This window comes from Pezoporus occidentalis, unplaced genomic scaffold, assembly GCF_034315485.1.
Source record: "Pezoporus occidentalis ecotype Australia unplaced genomic scaffold, CSIRO_AGI_Poc_V1 ctg63, whole genome shotgun sequence".
In the NCBI taxonomy this organism is placed as follows: Eukaryota; Metazoa; Chordata; class Aves; order Psittaciformes; family Psittacidae; genus Pezoporus; species Pezoporus occidentalis.
In genome coordinates this window covers 5,838,984-5,853,658 of record NW_026915977.1, presented here as the reverse complement: position 1 = coordinate 5,853,658, position 14,675 = coordinate 5,838,984, and the positions used below count along the sequence as shown (strand labels likewise).

General features: G+C 40.7%; 1 protein-coding gene across 5 annotated transcripts in view; it reads right to left on the bottom strand.

Annotated features, from left to right (window-relative positions):
* TMEM164 (transmembrane protein 164) overlaps nucleotides 1-12,793 on the bottom strand; it is a 39,681-nt gene extending 26,888 nt beyond the window's left edge. The window contains exons 1-2 of one of the 5 annotated variants that reach the window (XM_062640198.1): nucleotides 12,774-12,793; nucleotides 11,607-12,192 (exon numbers count right to left, since the gene is read on the bottom strand). In XM_062640198.1, coding sequence (XP_062496182.1) covers nucleotides 11,607-11,975 — 369 coding nt within the window. In that variant the 5' untranslated portion in view covers nucleotides 11,976-12,192; nucleotides 12,774-12,793. Of the gene's footprint in view, nucleotides 1-3,653; nucleotides 3,736-4,543; nucleotides 4,691-11,606; nucleotides 12,350-12,424; nucleotides 12,712-12,773 lie in introns of those variants that run through there. The other 4 variants (XM_062640196.1, XM_062640197.1, XM_062640199.1 and 1 more) reach the window with 4 other exon arrangements.
* Between the last annotated feature and the right edge of the window lie 1,882 nt (nucleotides 12,794-14,675).

Below are 14,675 nucleotides of genomic sequence, written 5' to 3'. Positions count from 1 at the left end.
AAGAGGCTTCTGATATATATTCAAATTAATTACTCCCAGATCATGTACTTGCTGCAGCAACAGTAGAAATGTTGAAGTCTGGATCATATCACTGAACCCTTGTGTATAAAAGGGGTTGCTGCTTCTACCATACAAACACACACACACACATTCAAAATATCTTATTTCCAATGCAAGCTGTTAATATGCAACCATTTATTTCTCTGATTCACTTACTTGTATGTTTAATTCAAGTCAGCCTCAATAACAGTTTAGAATACACATACATACAAATTGTTTTTCCTAAGTCATACAGAATTCTAACAAAAGCACAGCAGGAAAGAGGCAGCAGTTAAAATTGACTGAATGTACCCCTCAAGACATTTCCTGAGTGAATATTGTTAAAATCCAGAGTTTCTCATAAGTCTGGAATTTAAAAGGCAAGCAATTTTAACTCGTCAGAGCAGGTTACAGGGAAAGAAAACATAACAAACACCTGATGACAAGCTATTAATGGATGCTTTTTTGTACTAAGAAGTATATGCCAGAAAATTCTTCCGAGTGGTCTACACGTCACCTTGCACATAAGACCTATATATGTATGGCTTCTAGGAAAAGCGTCTAACACTCACTATGCTTCACTATTCCATCACTGCATATTTTGCAGTAAACTTTGTTTACTAACTAAAGTTCCTTGAATTGTTGACTATATTTTTCCTTCTTTGGGCACCATAAATATCTTCTACAGGTCTTTTACAATAACTATTTTTTCCCATGCTACTTATATGCATTAGTGTAACTTTTTAACACATGTTGTATGTTAGCAAAAGAAGATGCAATATTTAGAGTCTCACTAGTTCATGCAGAGCTTTAAATTAAAATTATTTTATGAGTTCCTTAAATTCAGAAACCTGTTTCTTCTGAAGCACAATTCATACCTTCTGCTCTCCCAGTATGATTTTTTTTTTCATTTCCAACATCTTAAAGCAGATCAACCTTCTTCTCTATATGCATAAAATAATCAAACTATAAATGTGACTTAATCACACCAGTTATTGGTTTTCCTGACACAATGAAAAGTGCTTCAAGTACCACATGGTAGAGCAAAAACTACAACACAAGCCTGTATACTGTCTGAATCTCAGCACTGAGGTTAAAAAATAGCTAGTATCAAAAAAGGATGGTATTGTTACAACAACTGACATGCCAATTCTTCACTACCATGGAGACAGGCAAAGAAGAGAACCAGATTCACAGCTGTGTATTTCTATGTCAATTCTACTGCAAGAAACACAGTTTCAGGACTGGTGAGGGAAAAACAAATATTTAATGTTTTATGCAATCAAGTCCCTCTTTTATGAGGGTCCTTTCAGAAAATAAGCCTGACTTCCACTTCTTATGACGGCAGAGAAATCGTAACCAGAATGTTTATGTTAAAACTCCAGGATAATGGAAGAGATTTTCATATGCTTCAGCTTTAGCAGTTTAATATCAAGCACTTTCTCTCTAAATATGCATATACTTTCTGTGATAAATAAACCTCAGCCTCTTAAAGGGGATATTTTACAAGACAGCCCTGTATCTGATTTTCAAAGGACTGTATCACTGACTCAACCATTATAAAAAGGGTCATCATTCAGCTCAGAGTAATGAAAAAGTCCTAAAATATCTAGTTCACAGCAGACAAGCTCACAAGCTCCAACACAAACGGTCACATAATCATATTACATTTCACTCATACTGGAAATAAAATCCTTTGCCCTGCAGGAGGAAACAGTTATGTTTTGTAAACCAAACAGTGTCATATTAAATTAGCAGCATGGCTGTGAACAGTTCCCAGCCTCTGTTTTCCTGCCAGAACTCTCAAGGTTTTACGCACTCAGGCTAGCACAGACGTGAGCCCCCTTCGCCAGCACGTTGCAGAGTTCTAGTGTAAACAGGACAACATGTATTTTAAAACACACTAAGTAGCTTCTCCTTGCTCAAGGCAGAGTAATGGAACTTGCAATTTAGAAGAAACACTAAGAAACAATTTTGGTGTCCCTCACTCTGTCAGATCTGCTACCTGTTACATTTTCACATTAAAAATGAAAAGGACAGAAGAATTAACCAGAAATCCAAAATGTACAGACAGTATTTCCAGAGGGAAAAATAAGCTGTAAGATATTCACTGTCTGACAGGCTGAATTCTGGGCACAGTTACAGAATCACAGAATAGTTAGGGTTGGAAAGGACCTTAAGATCATCTAGTTCCACCCCCCCTGCCATGGGCAGGGACACCTCACACTAAACCATGACACCCAAGGCTCTGTCCAGCCTGGCCTTGAACACCACCAGTTGTGATCATTCCCTCCCACTTTAACCTCTCAATCTCAAAAAAAAAAGGCAATTTAGGAAAGGGTTACAGAGGTCAACAAGAATGATCAATAAGTACAGAACATCTTCCATATATGGATTTAACACATTAAGACTCTTCAGCCTGTAAAAGACTATAGGCTAATGCAAGTGAGTGTACAAACTCACACATGGCCTCAAGGAAACGTACCAGTACCAAGTCCTAGGCAGGGATGACACTGTGAATCAGGCTGTGTGAGTCTCTTCCACCAGCACAGGACCAGAAGATTTTACAATTGTTCTCAGGCAACAAATCTGAAAGAAACTCCTAACACTAGTCAACCTGCAAACTAAAGTTCACTTAACATTGAGGATCCAGATGAAAACGTAAGTCAGAAATTCTGACAATATACTTCATAATTACAAGACCATAAATAACAACGTCCATTCCCATGGGAAATACTGCTGGCATAAAGAACTGTACAGTCAGCACTATCCTGCATAAACCCAAATACAAAGGTCACACCACAACACATGATGGGTCAGCAGGGATGTTACAGCTTGAAGACTGCAATGTACAGGATTGCACTACTTAACCATTCCTTCACCGAGACAAAAATCTTAGAGACTGAATTTAGGGTTGCTCTGAACTCACCCATGACTGGGCTGCCCAACAGTCTCTTACAAGTTCTCTTCTTCTAACCATGCACTAACAAAAAGAGAATGCTCCAAATGATCTCTCTATGTCTGGGACAGCAATAGTGTCTCTGACCTGAAGTAAAATACCTCTTCAAATATCTAAGCCTGGTACCATTCTATTCATTAAATGTTACTGCCTCACTCCATGACCACTCTGAACTGGGAGAGACCACTCATTTTTAGGTTGGTTTGGGCATTTTTTGTCCTGTGAGTTGGCTGAATCCCCAGGGTCTATTGATTCCAAAACCTCCCAAATTCCTCCAAAATAATATACTTAACAGCTCCCTTCAGAAGTATTTTAATGATGCTATTTTTACAGTGAGGCAGAGCACAGTCAAAACTTGTCATGAAAGGCTTTTCTTCTACCAGTTTTAGTCCTGCTGAGACAGAAACAAGCATAACACAAAGATCATCTTGTTTGATCAGAAACAAACTAAAGAGACAAAATGAGACAATTCAAAGGGTAGCAGGGGAAGAAAAGAACAAGTCACACAACTCTTAACCATTCCATATTTAACATCACACGAAGTACCACTTACAATATCAATGGGAATGCCTTACAAGTACACTTGTTTCTGGCAGAAGACAGCTAAGCTGCAAGTAAAACCAGTGCATCTCACAGCAGCACAGATTTCATTTACCTTCCAAAAGAACAGCTTGTCTGTCCCTGAGCTGCCTGCTTGATTTAGTTATCGTGTTGCAGCAGACTGGAAACCTATCTTTTCAAACATTGCAGGTCATAAATTGGTTTAATACACTATTCCAAAATGAAAACTTCAAGAAGTTAGATTTTCATTTCTTCTGAAATAAAAATTTCCACTCTCTCTTAGGTGTATCAAAGTACCCTTCGGAGGAGAAGAGATTAAGAGGTACCTTAAGATACAGCAGTAAAACGAAGTGTATTTTACTGTAGGTGTCAAGACCACCCACTTTCCCCCACAACAGTAAAACATAAGGTAAGGACCATTCAAGCAGCTGGATAATTTAAAAGATGTAGAACATTTTGTTAATTAACTCTAAAATTAAAGTTTAAAATAATTACCCTATCATTTAGCAGAAAGTAATGGTTTAACAACTCCATCAGACAGCTTTGCTTCAGCAGCTGGTTTTATACAAACTATCAACCCAGCCCAGAAGAGCCACAGCACTTAAAAGCCATTTACTTGCCTTCTAAGAGGTAACTTGTAAAAAAACAGTAATATCGTAACTGTGGTTTAACAAGTTCAGACTGACAAAGCTGAAAAGAGAATAGAGGTCAAAAGATGCGACATTCTCATTGCTAAAGAGCAACAAGTTGAATGCATTTGATATTTCAGCATAAAATCACAGCTGCCTTACTGCACCTGCCAGACAGGTTCAGGGATTAATGAATGTGTCCTGTGGAATTGTTAATCTAATCTTAAGAATACTCATGATTCAAAGGAACATCACTGACAGAGTATTAAGTAATACTACAATACAAGTAGTTTCTGTATTATATAAACCAGACTTTGGGAGCTAGCCATCCCTCCTTCCAACCTCCCAGTTTTACCCAGGAATGAAAGACATGTAGCAGGTTGAATAACTTCCATCTTCTGCAATATAATGTCTTCTAAATGATATATATTCATTGGGACATTCTGTATGTCTCCCCTTCCACAGGCTTAGCTAGTTTACCCAACAAACCTGTACTCACTCCTTCCCTTTTACGGTCTTAGGTGAAAGATTTCTAGACTTGCTATATTTTAGGATTAATTATTAACATTAGTCTATGTGTGCAGTAGCATTAGTTATCACATTTTGGGAATTAGTATTTCAGAGAAAAAGTGTCACAGGTTGTGTTTTCTTCCTTCTTCTCTAATCACTACCTGCACCAGCTCTTCATTAGTGGTGGGTTAGTTCATTCCCCATTCCTAGCTTAATGCTTTAGCAAAACCTGACAATAAAAAACTTATCTGGGCTCACAATGAGATTCTAACGTGCATATATACTTGTCATGTTCACTTTTAGTACTTCTTCCCCAATCATGACATTTCATATCAGTTTCCTACGGAAGCAAAACCATCATAGAAAACTCCTGCTCTACTTTACCTCGAGTCACCAATACCTTTTTCTTGTCACAGTTCAAAATTCCTCAACCTGTAGGATTTTACAACAGAAATTTGTAATCTTTAAACACAGCAGGATAATAAGTAATAGCTTCATTATTACAGATAATTGTGGCCAAAGAAACAGAAACAGAACACAATCTATTAAAAGCTATGCATATAACATCATATTCCTTATAATTTCAGTTGGCATTATCAAAGTATTAAAATATAAACAAGTAAATCATTTGACTAATTACTTGGCAATCTGAATAAATGTAAACCCTTACTATATCTATCTAAAGCCCTGAGGAAGTGTCACAAGAAACATGAGTCCCATTACACTCTTTGTAGGTTTCCAATTCACACACAGTACAGAACTTGTCTGCAGTACAGAACTTGTCTGCAGCGAACATAACACAGCTCCAGTTGCTACATTAAATGTAGTTGATGTACAACCACTGCAGTAAAACTCACAATCTGTGATCAGGAGCACAAACATTTACAGCAGTGAAAGGGAGACAACAAAGAAAGGGGATTTTAGAATGTAAATCATTAGATCAAAGTCATCCTGATCTTTGGAACTTACAAGGTGTCCAATATGGTTACTGCTGCTATTTGATTCAGTCCACTGCTACACTGAGGCTCCTGGAGGCCTCAGGCAGATATTCCTGAAGCATCAGTTTAAACTGCTAGCGAACAGCCTACAGTAAATGATGTGTGAAACTGCTAAACAGGTTAAAAAATCCATCCTAAAAATATGTTACAGCCAACAGTGATACATTACAACACTGGAGAGAACACCAAAACAATTCTTAACAGCTCCATTCTCAAATAAAACGCACACAGAAGAGTGAAAAAGAAATGGAAAAAAAAAAGCCTGTGTCTGCGTAACATGTTGCTCAAACTAAACATTACACTTTGATTGCTATTTGCTTTAAATCTCTGATGATCTCATCAAAACAAACCAATACCTGATTACCTAAGGATTCACCTAATAGCCTTTAGACAATAACTCTCAGTGTAAACAGTTGGGGTAATAAAGTTAAGCTTTTTCACTTAGAATTTACGATCATGCAATCCCTAATCCTTTTTAGAGAGCAAGATTTATTCTTGACAATTCCCCACTTTCTATATTCCTTTCCAAATTCTAGCAACTTTAAAACAAAGGCTTAACCTAGAGCTTGAATCTCCAGTTCCTCAAATAGAACATCCATCAGTAGCACAACATATTACCACAATCCCCATCACCCTGACTGAAGCATGCACATTTTCAGCTCAAGACAGAGCATGAATTGGCCAAACCTTGTTCAAGTCGAACTGGCTGAGCTGCAAACTCTTCAAAGCAAGCAAACTGTGATTGACAGCCTTAAGACACATTTTTCTATTCTTCCATACTAAATTTAAAATTACTTATTTCTGAATACAAATCCTTCCCTTGCCTCATATTTATATTTCTCAGTGTCTCTACTATATGCTGGGATTTACTAAAAATGAGCACAATGGTGAAGCAAGCTATTGCATTATCAAAAAGAAAAGCTTTTCCTCAGCTCAGTAAATAATTACTACGTTAATTATGGCATCAGTTCATGTCTCTACACTTCAATTGACTGTTTTTAAACACAACAAAATCACAGCTTAAAAATAAATTATAACAATCAAGAAAAAATTGACCCTTCTTGGAATCAAAGCAGACTGGACAATACAAGCAAGCCATGGGTTTTCTGAAAGCCAAATTAATAGTTCTGGCGCATCCCAAGTATAAAGGAACTGACAATTTGTCTCATGACCTGTCAGGTCATATCTATGGCCCCTGAGCTGCTATCATCTTTGTAGCAATAAAATGCACACTTCTAAGAGATAAGGCTTCACACCAAGAACTACTGGTGCTTCCAGTGCTTTAGTTATTCTTCATACACCCTTTTTCACCACATACTCTGGTGATTTTCCTCTTGAGCAATCAGAATTCAGAGGAAGTATCACAAGTTAATGTACAGCTGTAAAAAGACAGACTTGTGCATTACACAGATGTAAAAACCACACTGCAAACTTCATGATGCAGGAGGTTTGTGAGATGCCATTACACACATCTTCCACCAAAGTGCTGAAGTTTATGTCTCCCAGAGAGCATTTCAGAGCACCCAAAGGATTGCTGACCTTCCTACAACAGTCTCACGCATCTCCTAAATGGGGCTAAATCATACTATACTCCAATACATAGCCTTGTTTTTCTCAAATATTTTTTTTACACTCCTTACCATACCAAATTCTACTAAATTTCAGTTTTATCATACCTCTTGAAACCGAGCCTTGTCTTCTGAGCTGCCTTAAAAATTACAAGTTCTGCAAGGACCAGTATCAGGTTTTGGAACATATGAGGTATACACAAAAAAAATGACATAGATAAGGGAATTATGCACACATGCAAAAAGGGAGATTCAGAAGCTTACAGTTAGAGACTTACATTTTGGAAAATGTATATATGTTCATTAGAAATTTTGCTGCAGTGCCCTACATCTTGCCCAAAAATCTTAGTACATTAAGCAGTGAACAAAACTACTGAAAATCACCTTCGATTTAGAATACTGCTACCCTTTAAATACGGAATAACTCAGAATGGAGTTATTCCTTTTAAAAATGGAATAACAGAAACTTTTACTTGCTGACTGTTACTCATGTAACCCAATAACACAATTCACTTTTATTTAAAAATTTACTGAATTTCTGTAAGCTAAGGCTCTTCATACTCACTCCCAAATAACAGGATATAAATGTTCCCTTTAGTTCAAGGTTTTGAAGACAGAATATGGAAAGCCATACACAATTTAACTGGATTCCTCCAAATATTACAAAGCATTTAGGAGCCATAGATGCAAATTAAAATCAGATTCACACTTGAAAAATTAAATTTGACCAAATAAACAGATTTTTTTCAAAGGTTAAAAAACAGGAAAAAAAAAAAAACAAAAAGGAGGAGGGGAAAGGGAGATCATTAATTTGATACATATTTTGGGACATACTCCCAAACGATGCACAATTCAGGCAAGCTATGTTTACTACATAAGTACCAAAAACAACCCATTGTTTCCCAAAACACAGTAGCCTTTCTACGGAGGACACAAAAGGATCTAGAACTCTAAAGAAGCTAAAACTGGAAATAATGAACACAGGATTTAGTATTTACTGAACTGCAGATGCACTTAGCACTGATTTTAGTTATGCAAACATCAGATTGAGATCACTGGATGAAAATGGACTTCCCTATGCTCCTTCCCCTTGCCTTTTTTTCCACCTATCACTTCCCCTTTAGTTTACTGATCTTTGTCTAAAAGGATCACTGTTCATCCAGCAACACAGGTGTTTCCTCCAAAACCATTTTCTTTATTCCAGACAAATGTCAGTCCTTAAGTGCAGTAATTTGGTATAGGGTGATTCTTCCCTTTTACACTGTCAAATCAGAAACTTGAAAAGTCTTCCTTAACATCTTCAATTTCAATACCCTAACTATGGTTCTATAACACTCCAAAGGATTAATGTCTTGAAAATATAACACTTGGCTGCTTAATATATGCTGAATTCTTTTCTGCTATGCAAAGGAGAAAACGTTTGCAACACCCTGGTGGTGTTGGATACCCTTTCACACCAGGTTTACAGCAGTATCATCAGCCTAATCATAGCTTCAGTCCTAAAAAGAGAGTGAGTTGGGGCTTTATTTCATAAAGGTATTCAAAAAACTTTCAGTGAGACCACTGTCTATGTAAAGAAACAGCTCAGTATTAATTCATTCACAGACTTCCTCCTCACTGCACCACACACTCATGATGTCCTACACAAAATACCCCACCAGATAACTGTCCAGGAAACTGCAGAAGTTTCCATTCACCTTTGGTTTTAAAGTAAATTTTTAAGTCTTTTAAAAATCTAAGTATTTCTCTCTCAATGATCCTACACCTACGTCACTGGTGAAGAAATACTGCTACTCTTCCTTCAAAATCTATGCAAGAAGCCAAAACCAAGACTGTTGCCAGAAATGAGTAGTACTATTATATAATTTAGGTGGCAAGACAGCAACGAATTCTCTGAATCTGATTAACCATGACAACTGTTTAGGCAGGTAAATATGCTCACTTGATCAACACTTCATCCTTGCAATGGTACATCTAAACTAGTTCTTCCCACTTATGAAAAAGATTTGATTTGAACACAGGTTGGTGTGATAGGCAGAAATCAAACGCCTGATCAAAACAGACTCAGCTGTAGAACTCTGTATCCATTGTATTAAGCAGTTTTTGTCTACATCACAGGTGTAATTCCCACTTTGTGACTTCATTTCAGTCTTAGGCCTTTTAAGAGCAGGGATTTTCTGTAGAGAAAGTCTGAAGGATAATTTCCAGTTCCAAATATTTTTGGCTCAGAGACCAGAGCCTTTGTTGCTCTAAGGTGAAACACTCTCAGCTGAAGCTAACAGAAACTGAGTGAAAGAAGAGACCTTTAAAATCAGCTACTGTTGGCTTCCCTTTGAAGTGACCTTGACTGCTGTAGCATGTTTCACCTCTCGCATCCTACTCTGTACATCCTCCTGCTTAGGTCCAACAGCAGGATTATGTACAAATTACTTTAAGAACAGAAGCGAAAGATAAATTATATTTTCATGTATTTCATCTTGCCAACCTGTTGCCCTTATGAAATTCAGGCCAGAAAAACAATGCTTGTAAGATTCCAGCTACTACGTATTACTTTTCTGCTGATGGAGGTCATTGACTGTCTTTGTATCTAACTTGTTTTCTTTGACGAAAGCCATTGGGTTTGCAGCCATTTTCCTTCTCTACATTAAGCCCAGGCCTATTTCTAACACATCCCTTTGAGGATGAAGAGGCATGACATCTGCATTTTACAGACATATCCACCTTCTCAATTCCACATTTCTAATGAGTAATTAGCACGTGATTATTAAAAAAGCTTCACAATAGGTCAAAAAGAGATCAAGAAGTGCCCATGTTAATTACAGAGGTTACATCTTCCTCAGGAGAGCATTAATGCATGAGGTAAGCCATACCAGCTCCCACACACATACACGAGGCATTAGCTTTTGCTGAATACTTATCATAACATCATATTAAAATACCAGATCAAGACAACTAAACTTTCAAATCATAATGGTATCATATGCTCACCTTTTTCACAGAAAAGTAATAGGAAAATTTTCTACTAAACACTAAGTATTGCCAGGAAATAGAATGTGACTACATTATAATTATTTCTACAGCTCTTGCATACCTTCTACTTTCCTCTTCATCAGCAGTACTAACTGGTTGCACAGTAATTGTTCCCACTTCCTGGGAAGCAAGTGTTGAATGGTGTAAAATCCTGAGCTAACATTGCATCATTGCTTAGGAGTTTATACAACCTGCTAATTCAGGTCTGGAACTGTAAGCCGATTTCTGTAAAGGTCTCAAATACTGCTATAAAAGCTTGTTTTCTCCCTCTTGGGATAATACCCATCTCCCTGAAACCTCTGGTACAACCAGAAACAGTGTTTCCATTCCTGTTAGGAAATGCTCTCAAGGAGTGAAGCTATCAACCGACTTGATCTGATACAGCCCAGTTCACTCAGCATGCTGCAAAAGGATTCCAAGAGTGGCAATGGTCTGATTTTCATGTTACTGATCTTACAGATGTTGTTATCATGGCAGCTTTTATGAAAGCCTTTTTGCCATTCTTCTACTAATTCTTGAGCTTAAATTTTGTAAATTGTCCAGTGTTGAATGCACAGTATTAGCAAAGTTAAACAAACAACTTTTTAATCTCTCCCACACTCCCTACCAGGCTCAGTGAAACTGATAGTTAAGTACTTGCACAGGACTACAATACAGCTTGCAAGCTTTTAGTAATGTTTACAAATGTTGCTATTATTTTGGAAGCTACACAAATTGCACATTACCATGCATCAACAACCAAACCACAAGTCATTAAAGCACAGAGCTTAGCCATGGATATTAAACCAGATCAGCTTGTCCACCCCATGTATCAAAACACAGGTAACACTTGCTTCCTTACCATTAAACCAACAGTCTGCACAAAATTGAGAGGGTTTTCTTCAACACCTTCACAAAATACAGTCACACTCCTAAAAGCCACTTGCCTGAAGAAGTTGCATGTAAATCACATAGCTGCTTTAACAATAATCTTGGTTTCATTACACCTGATGCAAATTTCACCGCTGCTGTCAGTAGAAACAGCATTTTCTACCCCTGAAACAAGGATCAGGTGAAAGAGAGTGGTGAGGCTGCCTTAATTTTTTCCATTTTCAACCAGAGATTTGGACATTAGTCATAGCTATAATTTCACCTCTTCATGTTTCTTGGGTTTTTGACAGATTTCAAATCAGTTGATTCAACTCTAAGTCCGGTTTAAAACGCTTATACAAGTTCCTGGCATTTGTACTTTTTGCCCACAAACAGACTGTGGGGAAAACACTCCAAGTATAAAACCAAAGCAAACTTCCTGGTGACTGTACACAAGCCTTACCTGCATCATGGTAACAACGTGACAAGGATTTAGGAGGTAAATGACAGTCCTGGTAGCAAACTTGAACCCCATCTCCAGCCCAAAGATGAGACACAGCACCACCAGCAGCACATTCTTGCCCAAGCTCTCCTGCTTAGTCTGGGGCCGCTGCAGCAGATGACCCTCCAGGTCCCTCAAGTGCAGCTGCCTGAGTTTCCAGAGGGACAGAAGGATCTCCACGATTCCCACACTGAGGAAGACCACACTCTCCAGAAGACGCTGCTGCCCAGAGAGAAAGGCCGCGCACTCTGGCCCCCCGTTACCAGCAAAGCTGGGGTCCACACCCCCATACATCCAGTCCAGGAGATTATGGAGGCTGTAACGAGACATGGTGGGATGGTGCCTCTTCTCCTCCCTAACACTGTCCAGGAACAGGTAGCAACAAGATGGAATCCAAGCCAAAATGCTGTCGGGCTGATGGACCGTGAAATGCAAGGACGGCCTCTGTGTAGTCCCCGTCCTCCCTCAGCTTCAGGAGAAACGGCTCAGCTCAGGGCGAGGCTCATTTTTGGCTCTTCCTTTCGGTATCAGGACACGACCCTCAAGCCTGCGAGAAGGGAGGAGCCACAGATGAATGGAGCCTAGGAGCAGCAGCGAAAGCCCCTGGCCTCAGCACCCGTTCCTCTTCCCGCCTGGCCGGCCCTGTCTGTCCGCCTCCTTCGCACTCCCGGCTCTCCCCTTCCCTCCGGACACCGCTATGAGCTGTCCCCCCTCAGCCCGCCCAACGGCTCTCCCGCGCTCCCCAACGGCCGCGGCTCGCGCCGCGCTGGGCCCCGTACCTCGCGGCGGGGGCGGGCACCGCTCCGTTAGGGTGCGCGGCGCGGCCCAGCGCCCCCAGCCATGGCGCCGGCCCCGGCGCGGGAAGGGAAGGAGGAGGAGGAGGAGGAGGAGGAGGAGGAAGCAGCAGCGCTCCCCTCAGCGGCGGCACGGCAGAGAGCACAGCCCTTGGCGGGCGGGCCGCTCCCCGCCGCCTCCCGCGGCTTTCCCGGCCCCTTCCCAACGTCGTAGCATCACCCCACCGACGTGCCTGACTCACACCGAAAAATGGACGAGCCCCCCCCGAATTGGCTGCGCCCGGCCGCCCGCTCCGCCCCGGCTGCTCCCGCCTCCCTCCGCGGCTGGCTGTACCTCAGCGGGCAGTGCTCGTCTCTCCCGCGCTCCCCGGCTTCCTTCTCCTCTTACCTCTGCCTTCACCCGCTGGCTCTCCTCACATGCAGCCACCCGCCCGGCTCCGCTCTGTGCCTCCTCCGGAGGGGAAGCCGAGGGCCCGGCACAGCTTCCCGCTGCTCCCCGGCCAGACCCGAGCCAGCAAGCGGCGTTAACTCGATGAACGAGTTCCTCAAGTGCCACCGCAGCGGGGGTTAGTCGGCCAAGAAACTGCGGCCATGAAAGGCCAAGCTTGAGAGGGGAGCGCAGCCCCGGCCGTTGCGCCGAGGTGATGTACTACTCTGTGATGTACTCTGTGGTGGTCTGCGAGCCTTCCGCAGTGGAGGCCTGGCTCCCGGTTTGTGGCTTCGTGAAGCAGCTGTAGTGCAAACACATAACTCTGTTCCCGTCTGAAAGGCAAAGGTAGGTGAAGAGCCAGAAAGTGCGTTAAAGGGGTGTTGTTGAGTTACTTAGAGCTAGGAATGGACACACCTGAGAGCTGGCTGCAGATTTTACTTCATATAACCTGCTCCTTGCTCCCCCCTCCTTGGCCGTGCCAGGGCTGCCCTTCACCCAGCAGCACTATGACAGCGTTGTTGCTGGCCAAAGCATTGAGCCTGTTTAATTGAAAAGAAAAGCTGTCTCACCCATAAGTTTTAAAAGACCAGGCAGATACGCCCACTGGCTGAGTGGAGGTGATTTCCATACACACAGAGAGGCAGCAACACCTGGTCTGTAAAGCTGGAAGCATTATGTGTGTGCCATCCTGCTGTGAAAGAAGTGACTCCTTTTGGGGGAAAGAAAGGGGACCCAGCAGGCTTTTCCAAGATTTGCAAGAGCTCCTTTCCATAATTAAAATTGATAAGAATTCCTCTAGAAAACGCTGTTTTCTCAGCCATTGTTGATTCATTAGAACACCTCTCATTCATTTTGATTATGCACAAACCTGCTGCAAAAAAAGGGAATATGAAGAAGATGGATGCACAAAACCTGAATAGGTGCAAATGCCTCCCCTGTTAACTGGACCTGCACATGCCTGCAGCACAGACTTGCTGTATTAACCTGCTTCACAGCCTGAACAATCAAACTAAGCAGCTCAGCACTAACACCAATATTTTGGCAGTTCTTTTCTTCCGCTATTTCCAATAGAGGATGCCAGTGAAGAATAACTGGCTGAGAGTGTGAAAGTGGGCAGTATTTTGCCCACAAAAAAAAGAACATTTGCAAAATGACAGCTTGCTGTCCATGGAAGAGGAAGGAAAAAGAACAGCTAAATAAAAACAGACGTCATGAAAGCTAAAGACTTAAGCAATTAATAGTTAAGATCTCATAGGAAGGAAGTCTAAAGAAAGGACTTAAGAAAAGGAACAGTGCTTTAGGAAAATAATTCAAAGGGCTCATTTATCCCAATTATGAGTAAAATAGAAATAGTAGTAAGGTTAGCTTGATAGCGGTGGAGCCAAAGAAATACAGCTTGATCAGTGTAATTAACTTGCATCCCTGAAAAGCTCCTGGGACAAATAATCTCACAAACTATTATTAGCAACCAAATGATAACCAGGGAATGACAGCAGTCAACATGGATCTGTCAAAAATAAATGACACCAGATAACTTGATTTTCCCCTCCATTAAGGAGCAGGCGTTGTGGATAACACAGAGCCTGTTGCCAGTTTAATATGGTTTTGACACTTTCATGACATTTTCATTTAAAAGTTAGAAATATGGTCTGGATAAATGCATTGTGAGGTCTATACAGAACTGACTGCATAGCAAGTAGTAGTTCACTGTCAAAAGGAAAGAATATATTGCTGGGTTCCTGCAGCCTGTCTTTAGTCTGGGTCTTTTTGTTATTAACAATATAAATAATGGAACAGAGGACATAC